Raw genomic sequence first — 17,099 nt, forward strand, 5'->3', positions numbered from 1 at the left:
AATATGGGTAGATTTTTTTTTTTTTTTTTTATGATTTTGACAGTGGAAGTAGTTTTTCGAGTTACGTACTGTTTGAGATTGCGGTTTAATCATTATAAATTGTTTATTTCATAAATTTTTATAAAAAAAATATTTGATAATTTTTTTAAAAATTGATTATTTCTTAAGTTTATTCATTTTAACAATTTTTGAAAACAGGTAGAAGTTCTTTTTATAAGTTGTTTATCTGGTAAACCACCACATCTTTTTTTAAATTAATATTTTATTTTTAATATTTTAATAAAAAGATAATTATATCTTATTTTTCTATAAATTTTTAAATAAATAAAAGAAATTTTAAACATATATCTATTTTAATCTTTATATAATAAAAAAAACTCTTTTATAATAAATTTTACTAAACACGTGAACTTGATTTTTGAACTCATAAATACTATAACAATATAATTTACTAAATACCAAGCTACTATAACGATATAATTTACCGAAATCTAAAGTAGCCTTTAGTCTTGTAGACTTTTAGGTCGTACTAGAAATATATCATGGGTAACCTTAAATTTTAATATATTTATAAATTATAACTAAAAAAATCGTGGAAGAAAAATTTATGGTATTAATATTACATAACGTTAGCGATGCAATCAATCAACGGAATTGGACAAATTCTTTTTGTCTTTTCTTATCAAAATAACTTGTGGAAAGTGTTAAGTTCGAAATATCTGTTAGAAGATGACAAAATTGTTTCAGGTAATAATAATAATATCTTCAAGGAATTTTAAGTGTAAATTTCCAGGAGAAAGAAAGTTTTATTCAACAATTTTGTACCAGCAACTTCTATACGTATCCAAAGCAGTGACAATAAATATACTCCAAGTATTTAATTAGTCTTTTCTTAACAAAAATAAAAAAATAATTGCGCCCATAGAATTGGTTTAAGTAGTTTTCAAATAATTTTTTTTAAATAATCTATATTGTCTTTTTCAGAAAATAAACTTGAAGCGATTCAGATTTTGAAGAGACATGAATGTAAAGTATAATTTTAAAAAATTAAATATCTCAATAATGAAAGTGAGAAACAATGAGATCTTATGCCCGTGTTTGGATTTTGAAAATGGCAGCGGAGGAATAGAAAAGAGAAAGAAGAAAAATGAGGGCAAAAGAAAGTTTATCTTAATTTCATATAATTGGTTTGACATGAAATTTATCTCCTTTCCTTTTTTTTTTTTTTTCTCCTCATCTCCTCCTTCTCTCTTCTCTTCCATGCTTTTATTTCCTCAAATGGATCATATCATTATGTCATTCTTTCATTAGATAATAATAATAATGATGATGATAATAATAATAAGGCGCCGTGTAATAAAAAGTTTGAAAAACGGAGGAGCAGAGCATAGCAATTTTATTTTTATAGGAGGAAACGAGAAAAATGTGCTACAAGCGAAAAGGGAAACAAATAAATAATGGAAAAGCTCAACTGCTCAAGCCCAAGGCCCGAAGCCAAGAGCCGAGCGGCTTACGATTAAAGTATTGGATAATCATTTTCATTCAAAATTTCAAATCAAATCACAGCGTCTGTTTCTTTTTAATATACGTTTGGGTTTGGTCGCAAAGACAATGACCGAATGACGTGCATTGAGCTAAAACGCGTTCACAGTCACACGCCACATCAAATTCAAAACGTTTCGAAATTTGGGTAATAATGTATATAGATGACGCAGTATTGCCTCTACAATAGAACTGGTCCGTTTTACTTTTCGTGAAGGAAAAGAATTGCCATGGTCACAACTCTCAGATCCTATATTAAATACTTATATTTAATTTTATTGACTTTCTGTCTTGATTTTTTTAATTTAATTATTGTAAATATACAACGTACCAACCAATACGTGTAATTCCAAGCAAAACAATGTGCCACAGAGGAATTAGAATAGAAGCTTTGAAATCAATCATGGGCAGAGCTGCTGAGTTTTACAAATTCAATGATGTTTTTTAAATACCCTCCACAGAGTCAGAGAGAGCAGGCCTTAATTAAGCATCAAACTTATTCGACAACTCTTCAAATGAGAATCCCTTCGTCATATTTGGACCGTAAAAGCTGAATTTCTCAGTGGAGACAACTTGAAATTGGTAGTGATCGTACCCTAACTACTCTCATCCTTTTGCGTCCTTTCTACACTTGATAGTATAATATGCATGCATCCCTTGACCGGCAACCGCAGATTAGATGAAATCAACTGCACTGCAGTGGCCTGAATATATGTAAGGTTGTACAAAAAATTGACCAGATCATTGTCTTCTATTACACACATACACACAGCGACTGTTATGTGTTTCCCTTTCTGCTTCCTAGCTGCAGCACTGTATGTCCTTGGAACATGACTGAATGCAGATACACACACAGACACACACATACATAGATAATATATGTAAGGGGTTCATATTAAAGTTAAAAATGAGTTAAAAGATAAAATAACACATATTGAATACGTTACAAGACAAAACATATTGTATTAGAATTTTTAGTTTCTTATCTTTTGATTTGTTCCCGACTTTAATATAGTCAAGGGTTTTGATTGGAATATATGGTTAGGGATCCTGAAACGAACAAGTTAAAAGACTATAAAAAAATTTTAATACAGTATATTTTTTCTTATAATGTATTGACGTTTATATATATATATTTTTAAATAACACATAATTGAATATATTACAAGACAAAATATATTGTATTAAAATTTTCGTTTTCTTATCTTTTGATTTGTTCCTGACTTTAATATAATCAGGGGTCTTGATTGTAATATATAGTTAGAAATCCTGAAACGAACAAGTTAAAAGATAAAAAAAAATTAATATAATATATTTTTTCTTATAATGTATTAAAGTTTTTTTTTAACTTATTCTAAACTTTAATAAGATCGTGAATCTTAAATTGAAAACACATAATGAGGGTAGGTCTGACATCTCCCACCAAATTACATCTCAGGAAACATAACTGTAAAGAAATGTCAATACAAAATGCACGATCCATGAATTCTCCATGTTCTGTTCATTTCAGCTGATGTTTGCCCCCACAATCGTGCGTGAAATGTCTATTATGCCCCTATTAATTTAATTATCCGCAGCAACCACCCATGTTCTTCAACGACTAAAGTTTGCTACTAAATATATTATTTGCTTATATGAAAATCAATAAAATACAAATTCATATATATTCAATAAATGTAAATACACACTATGAATTTAAAGTCAAGGCCAAACGGGATCTATCCAAGGCACTGCTCAGCATCTACATCTAGTAATAGCTATCGCAGGAATTGAGAATCAATTAACATATAAACAACTGAAAATGTACATTCAAGCTCGCAAACATTTAACATGAACAATAATATGCTCGTTTCCAGTTTTATATATGTGCTTTTTACATTCTACATCCAGTTTGCTTCGTCAAGAGGTAATCTCCTATGTCAAGCTTATTTCCTCCGCTGACAGAAACTAAGCTGCTCTTGTAACTAAAAGCATCTCCATGGTACACATCAACGTGAAGATTTTTAATTTCTTTGGTAAAAAGATTGTACCAGCATAACATTCCATCTTCCCCTTCCATGATAAGCTCATCATCGTTCCCAAGATATTACTTTAACCTTGGATCGGTAATCGTAAATATTCTGTTTTCACGTTCCATCAACACTAGAAAGTCATCCACGAGCCATATCTCAAAGGAACCTCTATCACGCAAAACAAGCACGAGAGAATCATTCAACGTTATTGCTACTATATATATATATATATGTTGTAATCGAGCTGGAAGCTTTATTAGTGTAAAGCATATCTTTATTTTTTGTTTTGTCTAATGGCCCTTTAAATTGACTTGAATGTTTGGATGGCAACTCCCTCGGAGGAGTTTAAAGTGATAATGTTATGGTGATTTAACGTGACTATCACCATCATCATCAATGAATTTCCCATACTTATGGGGTGGATGTTTCTTTCTTTCTTGAAGCAAAGCATTTTCATACTTCCAAGGGTCAGTACAGTCTTTGAAGATGGGCATTAACTAGATGGAGTGCATGCAGTTAAATGTATTGAAAAAGGAACCAACTGATAATTGAACAGTCGTAGAGGTAAGAGGTAAGAGGTAAGCATACCTTGTGGTCCAGTAAGTCTGATATATGCCAGCATTATTGGCGTCAAAATGAAGATAAGTATGCCTGAAATTGGATCCTATTTGGATAAATATTCCGTACAGTACACAAACGCTAGGGACTCCGATCGTACAGACAAAAAAAAAAAGCTGCAAGCGGGGGCATTCCGAGAATCGAACTCGGGACCTCTCGCACCCAAAGCGAGAATCATACCACTAGACCAAATGCCCGCTTGATAGCATTTTAATTGTAAACTAATTAATATTATGTTTAATGAAATTAACCAAAGAACGAGGCAAGTGGTCCAACAACACATCTAATGCAGCAGCACAAGTATGCTTGATGATGATTTGGGTCAGTTGGTGGTTCCATTTGACTAGTTTGTGCCTTTGTGCACATGGTTCAAGATTGGATGCATCATTGCATTATATTATGCTTAACTGGAATGTTCACATGGGATAAAGGGGGAAATGAATGATTGTTTTAAGATCACAGCAGTGTCACAGGGCGTGGGAGGTGGGACTAATTTCACTTCGGCATCAAACATCTCCTGGTTAACTGGCCTGACCCCCGGTAACTTCTAGTCTAAGAAAATTGGTGGGACAAAACCCCATCACATCTCAATTCTCCTTGTCCAGTTTGCCATGCTTGCATATGCATGTAAGAAAATATCTCACATTCCAATTCTATTATTGATTCAAAAGATGATTGAATAATTGATATAACAATTACTATTAATGATTGTCTAAGATTAACAGTAGTCCTCCTGCTTAGAAATGAAGAAAACCCAAAGAGGAGAAAAACAGACACAAATCTTAGAGAAGAAAGTCGCCCAAAGCAAAAGCCTTCTTTGCATTAAGAAAATGATTGATTTTTTTTGCAGTAGAGATGCGTTGAATATAGTATGGAACATATCAGGTACGGTGCCAGAATGAGTTCACAAAACAATCAAAGATATTTGTGTGAATGGTCCCCATTCTTTCTTGGTGCATAACAACAAGACAAATAAGATGTTTTCCAAGTGGACAGAATATACATGTAATTCAATTTAGATTATTACTAAATTAAACAAGACTTGAAATTTACTGTGATTTTATTCACAACCACTAATTTGAGAAGAGACAAAAAGCGGGGGAAAAAAAATCAGAGTGAGAAGGGTGGGTTGTTCGGTGGACAAAATTAAATGATTCACAAACTTTAATCATCTACAGACAACTCTGCTTTCTTTTGGTCTCCGCAATCCCCTCCCCTGCAACTCACATTTCCTTATCTTCTCCTCTTGCTATTTCTTGCTATTAGAATTTAGTTGCATTTTTTCTGTTAGCAGAGTTGAGAATTCATCAAAAACAAATTAATATTATGGCAGCAGCATTTGCAGGGACACAACAGAAATGCATGGCTTGTGACAAGACTGTGTATCTGGTTGATAAGCTAACAGCTGACAATCGTATCTATCATAAAGCCTGCTTCAGATGCCACCACTGCAAAGGAACCCTCAAGGCATTTATTAATTTTGATCCTTTATTTTTTATTTTCATTACATCCATTTTGCCATTGATGAATGACTTAGGCCTCCTTGTAAGATTCTGCGGTTACCAGACGTGTCTAAACTAAGTGATCTGAGGATTGCGTCCTAGTTTTAGTAAGATTTAATTTTCATTCTTATAACTGATGGTTCCAGCCTGTCATTTTAATTAATCTCAATTAGGAGATGTCCATTTCCTCTCAGATCTTTGATATCAAATGTGAGCTGATTGCAAATTTACGGCTGAGGATCAGATTGTACTTGTGCAATTGCTTATCTGCTTTCTTCAATTTTTATTGACAAGTAGATCTATCTTTTGCTTGCAGCTTGGCAACTACAATTCTTTTGAGGGAGTTCTATACTGCAGGCCACACTTTGATCAACTATTTAAGAGAACCGGCAGTCTTGACAAAAGCTTTGAAGGTACCACAGGCAGAAACCAGAACAGCAAATTATATTTCCTCTTTCTCTTGGTGGCTCAATCTGATGTATTCCTATTCACTTGTATTATCTTTCCAGGGACACCAAAGATTGCAAAGCCAGAGAAACCCATTGATGGCGAGGTATTTCTTGAATTATTGATGCTATATATAAAACGTGCGTATCTAGTACCTCCCATGGATCTTGATCACTAGCTGCTTTGAACAGAAACCTAATGTCGCTAAAGTTTCAACTATGTTTGGTGGAACCAGAGAAAAGTGTGTTGGCTGTAAGAACACTGTCTATCCAACGGAGAAGGTAACGATTTGAATCTTCAACTTTTCAACAATTTCCAATTTATTTTAGCAAGCATAACTTTATAAGCACACATTCTCTATATACTCTGCCTCTAACGTTTTAAGATTTGTCGGCCAAAAGGTTTCGGTTAATGGCACTCCTTATCACAAGAGCTGCTTCAAATGCAGTCATGGAGGTTGTGTGATTAGCCCATCCAACTACATTGCACATGAGGGCAGACTCTATTGCAAACATCACCATAATCAACTCATCAAAGAAAAAGGTAATCTGAGCCAGCTTGAGGGCGAGCATGAGAAAACTTCAGTGAATGCGAATGAGAGGGTCAATGGAAAGCAAGTTGATGCATAAATATTATCTGCTCTGCTGCAATGCCTGTGTTTTGATCCCATTATCTTCCCACTAATTCGCCTGCATTCCAAATGCCTCCTCCGTGCTTAGTTACAAGACATTACTTCTTCGTATTTTTAATTGAATTTGTGTGGGTTTTTGTTTATTATGTTCAGATGCAATGTGGATGCTGAATTGAGATGCCAAGACCTGTTTGATTCTCAGTATATGCTGTGTTGAGATGTGATGGTGTAATTTTGACATTTTGGGAACCCTTATTGCACTTTTTTGACGCCGCTCCTATATCTATCTCCCAGTGATGATAATATTATGGCACGGTCAACTTCAAGGGAAAAAAAAAAGGAAAAACTTAAAGCATTTATATTGAGAAAATTAATAAATTACGGGCTGAAGAGAAACTGCAAGGATTTAATCATAAACAATAAATTTATGATATCCACAAGAGGACATGGTACACAGTGCTGCAATCCATAACTGGCATCCAGCAACAGATTTATTTTGTACACAGATGATTCCCAAACAAGGATATCATTCAATCATATCAAACCTCCACTGCGTCAAGAAGACAGCCATCTTCAACCATACGCTTGAGGTCTATGATAAAATTATCCCAAAAAAACCCAAATCCAAATGTCCCATCCTTGTACTGCCAAATCCTCCCCTCTCCTTGTGGAGGGTTTGCAGAGATTCCTGATGAATCTCGAACTACTAGATCATAACTTGAGTTTATGTACATTATGTGAGAGACAACCTCATCTTCTGTCCCTCTCCATGGCTGTTGGCAATGTATTGGATTTGCTGCTGCAAGCGCACGGCGATGTGCGCGACTATCATATAAATATTCTTCGTCTGGTGAAAATGGGAACTTGATTAATGTAGTATTTGACGTCCAAAACACTGGTGCAGCAGAACCAGAAGATAAGTCACTAACCCTTCTGCAGATAATGCCCCCAACATCATATGCCACAAGATAAAAATCCAAGTTAATATCATCACATATTCCCTGCAATATGATGCCGGTGAAAGAGGTCAAACGAGCTGTGATGTAGAATTGAGGCACATCACCGTCTTCCAACTAACTATAGAAGTAACAAACAATTAAAGAAAACAAGCAGTTAAAACATTGCAGCAGTCCCTCAAGAATTTTGAATTTCTAATCTCACAAATCAGTCAAGGAGAAATGGAAGTACACAGAACAAACATCTTTGTGTATGCATTTGCCAGCACTCAGTATCCAGTTCACAATAGCAAACTGAAATACACAGCTTGCTAAACCACAATCCCCAATTCAAAGCAAAAAGTTGTTCATCATTATTCAAAGCAGTTCATCAATTCAAAACAAAGACAAATGATTACGTTAAAATCAAACATTAATATGCTTATATATCACATATAATTTGTTTAGCCAGCCATCACTTCTGATTTTCAAGTAAGCAAACCATAAATCATATTTCACCACAACGACAAACAAAGCTAATCTAAACTATTGTGCAATAAATGCTACAAGCATGTACAAGCGCATCATGTATATACACAAATGCAACAGAAAGGTATTGACAACACCTTCCATAAACCCTGCAAAGGGCGGGCAGGAGTGGGCGAGAAATCTACGATCTTCACAAAATGTTCAGGCTCCCACCTCCTTCTGCCCTGCCTCTCCTTCTCTTTCTTCCTCTGTTTCCTCCATGCCCTCTCCCCGCCTGGGGATATCTTATTCGCCAATTGCGTATACATTTCCGTTACCAAACACTCCTCTGAACTCCCCTCGCCGCCATCTTCTGTTCTCGAATTCAGATTCAATAAGCTTGGACTCTTTCCCAACACAATGCTTCTATATTCTGGATAAAAACTAGCGTAATTTTCCTCAACAAGAACATGACAGCCCCCCATGAAATTAACATTCACTGAGACAAAATCCTCAACAAATCCCAGCTGACAACATTTGACAAAATCGTCCCACAAATTAATTTCCCCATTAGGTTGGAGAAAATTAACCATTTCCCCATCGGGACTCAAACTCATCCATAAAAACGGAGACTTTAAGACATTGTAAGTGCCGTCATGGGAGGGGGAAACCCTAGAGCCAGCCAGAAACGAGGGCCCCCACTCGAAGAAAATCAACGGTGGAGATGAGAAATTGACGGCCGGTTGACCTCCGCTTCTGCGCCAGAAACCAATCAGATTCTCACATTCGCTGAGGGTTTTGTAGAGGAGCTTGTACGCAATCTTGCCGTCTCCCCATTTCTTGATCTCGGTCTCTGCGCCCCACCGCCTCTCGCACATTGAGTACCAAAGCTTGTCGTCGCTGTTGCAGAGGGAACCGAATCGCTTCGATGTGCAGGCGAAGGTGGCGATTTCTTTTGGGGAGAGGAAAGACAGAACGGTGAGCTGGACGTCTTCAGGAAAATCAGAGAATGAAAATGACTCCATTATGTTTCTGAAATTCTTACTGTAGTTTTCCTGAGGAAAGTTCGTCAGTTTTGTCCAAAACTGGAAAGGAGAGATTAAGGGGGGTGTGGGATTTGGTAGATTCTTGGAGAAGAGGGAATAATTCTGTTACACTACCGTACAGAAGACGAAACTTTCTCGTTACTAGTCTTGGGTTTTGGTGTTGAGGGTATAATTGTAATTTTGGATTTGTGAAAGAGTTGTTTCCGAAAGAAAAGTAAAACTTTCAACTGTAATTTCAATTAAGCTTGCCTAACATGTGCTGCTTAGTGATTTGACCTAAGTGATTTAATTAATTGCATATTTGCATTGTTCACGGCACAGACTACCGTATTAGTAATTTTTTTTTTACAACTTATTAGTAATTTTATTAGTCAATGATGAAATAGAATCTATTTTCATACAGTATATAACGTGGAGTAGTCGAGTAGCCCATGGCAAGGACTCCTACAGAACCTTCTCTCACTTTATATAATTAGATTGAGTCATATTATGATGTGTTCCCTTGAATAATTAATATAGACTGTAATTCACGCAATGAAAATGAAAATCAGCAGCCCTTTCTTTTTAATGGGCCAAGTTGCATGAGCACAGCCCGTCGTGGTCCTTCAATCGGCCAATGGGGGTTAGTTCCACAGCCCACGGGCTTTCTCCGGCATGACTTAAGTTATGTGCGACGGCCGCCCTTCAAAATATCTTAAGTACCTTAAGTAATTAAAAAAGTGAATTAATTCATTTTTTCTATTCTAAATGTAATGTCAATTAAACACTTGAAACAAATTATTGTTTTAATAAATTTTTTACACGCACTCTATTTCATAATTTATATTTATATTTTAAATTTAATTAAAAATATTTAAAAAAATATATAAGGGTTTAGAATTTTGGAGATAGGAATTATTTAATTAAAATAAAATAGTTGAAGATTTTCATATGGATTTTATAACTAAAAATTCAAAAGAAATACTTCTTTAAGGTAAAAAAAAAAATTTGTGAGAAAATAGTTAATTTTAAAATATGAATGGGGTGTTATAAGAATTTACAGGAGTGTTAAAAGCTGCACTCTTTGAGTTTTGCTAGGCAAGGTATAAACATGAGCCCGCTAGGCCGAACATGGTAAGAAATATCACACATACTTACATGGATGTTGTATGTAGTATGTTTTCCATCGACTTCATTTTTTGACAGGAAATTATGACTTAATTTTTGTTTTTTTGGACCCATCCAATCTAATGATTTTTTTTTTTTTTTGTCTTATCCACGAGGTATCCTGGGGAGGGTCCCAACTGTGGGAGACACCTTTAAGCCCGTACCACAACCCAGACTAGAAGTCCCCGCTCGAACCGGGAGGCACAGGTTCTCCCAACAAAGGCGACTTCCCTGCGACTCGAACTGGGGAGCAAACCCAGTCAAGCCACTTAAGGGGACTCCATTGCCAGTGGAGCCAACACTTTGTTGGTTAATGATTTATTTTAAAAGTAAATAAATAATATTTAAAATGTCATTAATCTATTAGTGAATGGAAGCAAGTAATATGGCCATACTGCCAATGAATGGCACGATCAGCTGTCTCTTATTATGAAAGCAAAATATTAAAATTTGAAGTCTTAAGAGAATACCGTTTCATTTGAGGAGGGGAGGAGAGAGTTGCCATCATATAGTTATTTTCAAAAATGCAGTTCTTAAAAATAACTCAAAATTGGGTAGTAGCTTAAAAATGTTTAAATTTAAATTGAAACACAAAGAGGACATAAACATTATATCATAAAAAAATTAAGAAAGATTTTAGTTTACTTCCGTTATATTATACTAAATGCATATATGATATGTTTATATTTATTTAAAAAAATTATAATATAACTAATAGTTACCTTTAATTCATGCACACATATCATAGTGAGAATAATATAATAGAAATATTTTAGAATCTCTAAAACATCACCCACCATAAATAACACCAACCACAAATTGTCAATGGACCTTTAGTTTAGGGGTGAATCTCTACTCTTGTAGTTAAGCATGATTGTGAAAGTATGGGTTCAAGTTTTCATAAACTCAAACTCCCTCAATTAAGCATTATGTATGATTGTGTGGTGGGTTCAAGTTTTCATAAACTCAAACTCCCTCAATTAAGCATTATGTATGATTGTGTGGAGTTATTTACACGTCTTTGTTCCTTGCAAAATGCAAGTAGAGCAGAGACAAAATGCAAGTAAAGCAGAGACATCTCTCGCCTATGAGAGTTATTTGTCTGAGTATATACTTCATAGAATTTAATGTAATAATGTAAAATTTAGTTATGTAATAATGTAAGTTATAGTTAGACATCATTATCTGTGAGAGTTATTTGTCTAAGCATGTACTTCATATAATTTAATATAATAATGTAAATTCTAGTTATATATTGTAAATATATGTGTAATCTAATAATATTATATATAATCGGTATATAAAAAAAAACCAACCATAAATTATACATCACTCGTGACACCTTAGCACACTTTGCCAAGATAATAAAAAAAGAAGAAAAAAAGAAAAATCTAGATTGAAACTTTCACGCGTCACTATGACTTGATCCGGCATCAAAAGTCCTTGGTCTCACCCTCCCCCTCAACAGACGCCAAGATCCCACCACCACTTTTCGGATCCTTGGAATCACGGCGCTTCAACTTTCTATCAGCACCGTCAAATATTTGACCAAGGAGTCCTTCGATTGACTCGGGACTAACGTACGATTTGGCTTGGACCAAAGTCGAATTCGAGTTCAAGAACTCAGTATAAGCCGGAATTAGAAACTTTACAGTGGCTTCTCTAATCTGCTCCCTCAAATCAACGTCAGGAATGTTATAAAGCCCTCTATGCCTCAGTGAAATCTCATCAAAACCCTTGAGAAAAGCCTCCATTTTACCTCTTATAACAGCTACTCCAGCGTCGTTAGCCTCTTCTTCCATGTCCAGCAATCCAACAAGAGGTCCCCAAGCTTGCATTTGATACATGTAAGCTGATTCCTCAGCCACAACTTTGTACTTCTCTTTCATGTCTTGTTCTCCGATTAGCTTCCCCAGTTCCGTGTTTCTAGTTCTCATATAAATGTACCAGTAAGTGTTCATAGAAAACACATGGGGCATGACCCTGTCTTTGTAATATGACCTTTTCGATTCAATGTTTCTCTGAAGAGCTTCCATGACATTGGAAATTGCTTCTTGGAGTAAATTCTCATGGGTTTCAGGTTTGGACAGGATACCAGCTTTCCATATTTGTTCTGTTCGAAGAACTTTGGCCATGGATACACTGTAAGTCTCAGTAGCGAGGTACTTGAGATAATTAATTGCGTATCTTACAAGTTTCGGAACCGAGCCATCTTTCGGAGGTGGAAACCCGTCCGCATTGCCCTCTATTTGAAGACCAAATTCCCAAAACACTCCGCTTGAAGCATGGACGAGTAATTTTTCTAATTCTCTGAATCTTTTACAAATGTCAGCTCCAGCTTCACCTTCAAAAATCTCTGTGAATTGGATTTTAAGCTTCTCCAAGGAATCGAACATGTCTAAGAGCTTGAACAACTTCTGGGGCTCTTTGCTACTCCTTGCTACGCCTTCGCCAAATCGGAAAAATACTGCCATGAGTTTGTCCGCAATCTTTACAAAGCACTCTCGCCAAATGACTCCATCCATTATTCCTCCCAAAACTTGGATGCTAAGTCTCTTTTCTGATACTATAACTGTTTTAACTGCAAGTTCGAAGTGTTTTATCCAGAGAGTTATTGCTGTCTCCAAGCTCTCCCACTCCATCTCATCTATTTGCTCCGGAGTGTATGTTTTCAAATAATCTGGATTTAGCTGCATTAGTGCTTTTGCTGCCCTTCTGTATCTCACCTAAAAATCAAAACACACACAGATACACACATGACAAAAATTGAACACTCAACTGATGATAATTCAAACTTGATTAACAAAATTCCAAGCTATAAACTTACCTTTACAAAAATATCGATGCATATATCTAGACAATCATTGGCAGCCAGGGTTTCTGAAATTCGGCTAAGAACTTGAACCTCCAATTCTGAGGCCAGGTCAGAAGGCACCATCTGATCAGCTTCTTTATCTTCACTCAACTCGTTTATATTTTGATGCCTAGCTTGCAGTAATATACCCTCAAACTCATCCTGTAAATTTAGCAAAGCCTGATCAAGCAGCCCTTCAAACCTCATGGCATCAACCTCAGTTTCATAGAGGGCCTTAAGAGTAACTAAAGTCTCTCTCAATCTATGCGTTCGAAACTGATCAGTGGCTTTAGTCCTGCTCAAGAACTCCACTACCTCTTGAAGCTTATGAATCACTGGCTCCCCATCTTGGTTGATGGTGTTTAAAGTCGCGTTAAGCTGATCGACACAATCGACGTATTTGAGCAGTAGTTTGAGTCTTTTTTGGGAGTCTCTGAGAGAGGATGCTCTGGAGGAGAGTTGAAGAAGCCTGTGTTGAAGAGACTCAGCGAGCTTGAAGCTATCGACGAGTGCAAGAGCAGGGGAGACTGCTCGGTTAATTCTGGTTTCGAGTGCTTTGGTGGTCATAGCCAAGGAGTGTAAAGGCGCTATACTTCTTGATGCTGCGGAAATTGTCTCTTCGATTGTGTCAAAATTTTTGTCAATCTTTCCAAGTTTATCTTCCATTTTTGCTGATGCTTTCAGGATTTTTTTCAAGTCTGCGCAGGCTGACTCCAGCTTCATCAGCGTTGAATCCTCCTCGGCGACGGCGAGAGCCATGATTGAACTTGATTGATACTGAATGTATGTTTTTATTCTGTGGGAATTGAATGAATCATGTCTACTAAGGAATACAATTACTTCTCTTGTCCATTGACAAGAACAATGGCTTACGTGTAAAAGACGATGGAAGACTCGATCATCTCGATACAGAACTGGACACAAATGGCATTAACCTGTGCAAAACAGACAAATGAGTAAAAGAAAAACCAGGAATATGGAGCCGATAATATTTATATCGAATAATCGAAAATATTTCGCACGTACAGCCGGTATTGATTCTTCAAATTAAAGAAGCTGGAGTCGCTCCAAAACAAGCCAGTTGGCGTAAGACATTTGCTGCTTGCAGGTTATTTAGCCAATCATCATCCTCCGTATGCACCTTGTTGCATTAACCATTAGTATAAAATTAAGCGAATATTTTTATAAGATAAACAAATTTCAAGTTAAGTCACGTAAATTTATTTTTTGCTTCTAGTAAACTTGAAATTGTAGCATATATCAAGGGGAAAAAAATATTATAATTGTAGCAATTTTGTGTCTGCAAATAATTGATTTTTTATTTTTTTTATAATGTAAATTTTTATGGTGTCAATGCTCAAAGTTGACAAAAGATGTATTATTTTAAAAGTAAAAATTAACTTCTTAATTATTATGCTAATGCTACCTGCAAGCAAAAGCCGTGGCACAATTCCTTGTAAGTGCTTGTTCCTTGCAAGTGCTTGTTTAATATGACCTATTTAAAGATTATAAGAACTTATTTAATCTCATAAATTCTTTTTAATATTTTTGTTGTTATTTTTTTTAAAGCATAACTTTCAAAGATTAAATAAATTATTCTTTATTTACTAGCAAAAACTCAAATTTTGAATTTTTAAGAATAGATGTTAAAAAACCTTTTGACAATATTAAGATATTAAAAATATCATTTACTTATTTGACAATTTTATTTCATTTTTTTGTAACATAACTTTAAAAATTTGTCGATTAAAATATTTTATAATTTTTAATAAAAACTTTATCTAACAATCAAATAAATAAAATATTTTTTTTAATAAAAACTTTATTTATAAAAATATAATAACAAATAAGTCATATTTAAAAGTTTGTAAGACTCCATTAATTAAGCTTGCTCTTGGTAGACCATTTTAGGAAATTTAACTTGGGCAAGCAAGATTGACAAATGAGATATCCTGCCACGTCGTGAGGTTAACAGGTCTTTAAACCAGAAACGAAACCTATAAAAGCGCGAAACTTCTAGTGGATTCACTTAGCTTATTACCTGGCGAGGCTTTGACAGTTTACAGCAATTAACTAATTGATCACCGAAAAAAGGAAAGAAATGGCCAGCTTTCTACGACGAGCACGAGTTCGAGAATCATCAGCTTTACTTAGTTCAAGAAGGAGGAGATGGTTCTCTTCAAACGCAGAGGATTCCTTGGTCGAGCACAAGCCCGGTGAAGTCGGAATGCTCTCTGGAATCCCAGAACAACATCTTCGACGACGGGTACTTGTCCTTTTTATTTACGGCGGTTTCGATTCGATCGTTAGCCTTGAAATCGTTGCAACTTTTCATCTTAACTTGTTAATGAATATTAATTAATCGGTTCTAATTCGATTGCTCTGCAACTTTGAACTTTCGCTTTTATCAACTGCCAGGTTATCATTTACTCACCCGCGCGGACTGCAAGTCAACAAGGATCCGGGAAAGTTGGCAAATGGTTTATTAATTTTCTGTCAACTCAGAAGTACGTTTGTCAAGATCATCTTAAGCATTTTCCTATTTTGTGTAAACTCTTAATTGGTTAAGCTTGTTAATATGATAACTTGATGACCGGAAACTATAATTTCCTTTTCATTGGCAGATGGGAAAATCCTTTGATGGGATGGACATCCACAGGGGATCCGTATGCCAATGTTGGTGAGGCAGGTCTCTGTTTTGATAGTGAAGCGGCTGCTAGGGCATTTGCTGAAAAACACGGCTGGGAGTATACGGTAAATTTTAGTTCTGCAAAACATGTCAGGATGTCAGTTAGTTGAGTTGGTAAAACTTTTTCAAGTGAAGAAAAGAAGTCTGGGATCAAACTGGGTAGGCCTTAAACTATAACTAGAAAATCGTTGCAGTTGTGTATAACAAATGTAAATTGTTGATCAAACATTTTTTTGATCCTAATAATCAGAGGGATCAAGTTGCAGACTCGCAGTATGTTTCGTCTTCATTGTGTTATTACTGTTTTGCATCTTTTTGACAGTTAACTTCAACTCTTGTGCAGGTGAGGAAGTTTCATGCACCTCTTCTAAAGGTCTGGATCTGTTCTTTGCTCTTGTCACCAACAACTTTGCTGATTCGTCTTAGAAACTACTGTGACTCAGTCAGCGTAAAGCATGAATTGTCAATGAAAAAAACCAGTAAAGTCATTAAAAATAAACCGTAGATTAAGCAAATTAAAACTTTTTGACCGTTCCTTGTGTCAGTGGTTTCCTTTTTTCTTTTTCTTTTTTCAGTTGAAAGATAACATTCAATAGGTTCTTAAGACGCTATGATGTTATGATATTTATGAATCTGTTTGGCTACACTTTCAACTTACATTTGACAGCGCTTTTGGCCATTTATTATTAGCTTGCTGCCAACAGCAACTGTGGCTTAAAGTCACCTCTATAAATGTATAATATCAGTAAGAGCTTGAGGGTCTGTTTGGCAGCTGTGGTTCTACAACTTAAAGTTGTTTGATAAGTACTTAAATCAAAGAGGTTTAATTAAAACACTCATATTATCTTTACTATTTTTATTAAAATAATATTTAAGAAATATACTTATTCCCTAGACAGTTTCCTCTACACTAATAAAGCTTCCAGGCCAATCATTTATTGACTTCTAAGCCGCAAGTAGTCTCTTGTTTTATCTGCTTGCTTCGTCGTGTAAACTTTCGTTTTATGCAATCAAACAATTGACTTATGTTTCAGCCCAAGTCGTATGGTGACAACTTCAAGTGGAAGGGCCCCCGGAAGGATGATTAAACTGCGTGATCGTGATTTGTACGAAGGCAAGCTTGTTTACGAGATACAAGTAGACATATCCTGTAACCCTGTTGTAATTTAACATTGTATTAATTATCCAGCTGTAATTTACCAGTGTAGA

The 17,099-nt window shown here is 35.4% G+C and overlaps 4 protein-coding genes and 1 non-coding gene across 6 annotated transcripts; 2 read left to right on the forward strand and 3 right to left on the reverse strand.

Annotated features, from left to right (window-relative positions):
• Window positions 1-4,297: 4,297 nt before the first annotated feature.
• On the reverse strand, window positions 4,298-4,369 carry TRNAP-UGG. Its single transcript has one exon. It is a non-coding gene; the product is annotated as a tRNA-Pro (tRNA).
• Window positions 4,370-5,267: 898 nt separating this feature from the next.
• Window positions 5,268-7,040, forward strand: LOC18042776 (LIM domain-containing protein WLIM1). The gene is made up of 5 exons (XM_006433578.2): window positions 5,268-5,639; window positions 5,991-6,087; window positions 6,184-6,227; window positions 6,313-6,402; window positions 6,523-7,040. The coding sequence occupies exons 1-5, from the start codon at window positions 5,499-5,501 to the stop codon at window positions 6,748-6,750; spliced, it is 600 nt and encodes a 199-aa protein (XP_006433641.1). The 5' UTR covers window positions 5,268-5,498; the 3' UTR covers window positions 6,751-7,040.
• Window positions 7,041-7,139: 99 nt separating this feature from the next.
• Window positions 7,140-9,368, reverse strand: LOC18042777 (F-box protein At3g12350). 2 transcript variants are annotated; one of them, XM_006433579.2, is made up of 2 exons: window positions 8,314-9,368; window positions 7,140-7,753 (listed from the first exon to the last, which is right to left on the reverse strand). In XM_006433579.2, exons 1-2 carry the CDS (start codon window positions 9,178-9,180, stop codon window positions 7,292-7,294), a joined length of 1,329 nt encoding a protein of 442 aa, XP_006433642.1. In that variant the 5' UTR covers window positions 9,181-9,368; the 3' UTR covers window positions 7,140-7,291. The 2 variants fall into 2 exon arrangements, with proteins under 2 accessions (XP_006433642.1, XP_024038670.1); XM_024182902.1 differs by having other exon boundaries at window positions 7,668-7,829.
• A 2,412-nt stretch (window positions 9,369-11,780) lies between these two features.
• On the reverse strand, window positions 11,781-13,960 carry LOC18042778 (exocyst complex component EXO70A1). The gene is made up of 2 exons (XM_006433580.1): window positions 13,175-13,960; window positions 11,781-13,073 (listed from the first exon to the last, which is right to left on the reverse strand). Exons 1-2 carry the CDS (start codon window positions 13,958-13,960, stop codon window positions 11,781-11,783), a joined length of 2,079 nt encoding a protein of 692 aa, XP_006433643.1.
• Window positions 13,961-15,258: 1,298 nt separating this feature from the next.
• Window positions 15,259-17,083, forward strand: LOC18042718 (NADH dehydrogenase [ubiquinone] iron-sulfur protein 4, mitochondrial). The gene is made up of 5 exons (XM_006433581.2): window positions 15,259-15,467; window positions 15,620-15,708; window positions 15,826-15,955; window positions 16,234-16,263; window positions 16,925-17,083. Exons 1-5 carry the CDS (start codon window positions 15,303-15,305, stop codon window positions 16,976-16,978), a joined length of 468 nt encoding a protein of 155 aa, XP_006433644.1. The 5' UTR covers window positions 15,259-15,302; the 3' UTR covers window positions 16,979-17,083.
• The last annotated feature ends 16 nt before the right edge of the window (window positions 17,084-17,099 follow it).

The sequence above is a fragment of the Citrus clementina genome, unplaced genomic scaffold, assembly GCF_000493195.1.
Source record: "Citrus clementina cultivar Clemenules unplaced genomic scaffold, Citrus_clementina_v1.0 scaffold_5, whole genome shotgun sequence".
NCBI lineage: Eukaryota > Viridiplantae > Streptophyta > Magnoliopsida > Sapindales > Rutaceae > Citrus > Citrus x clementina.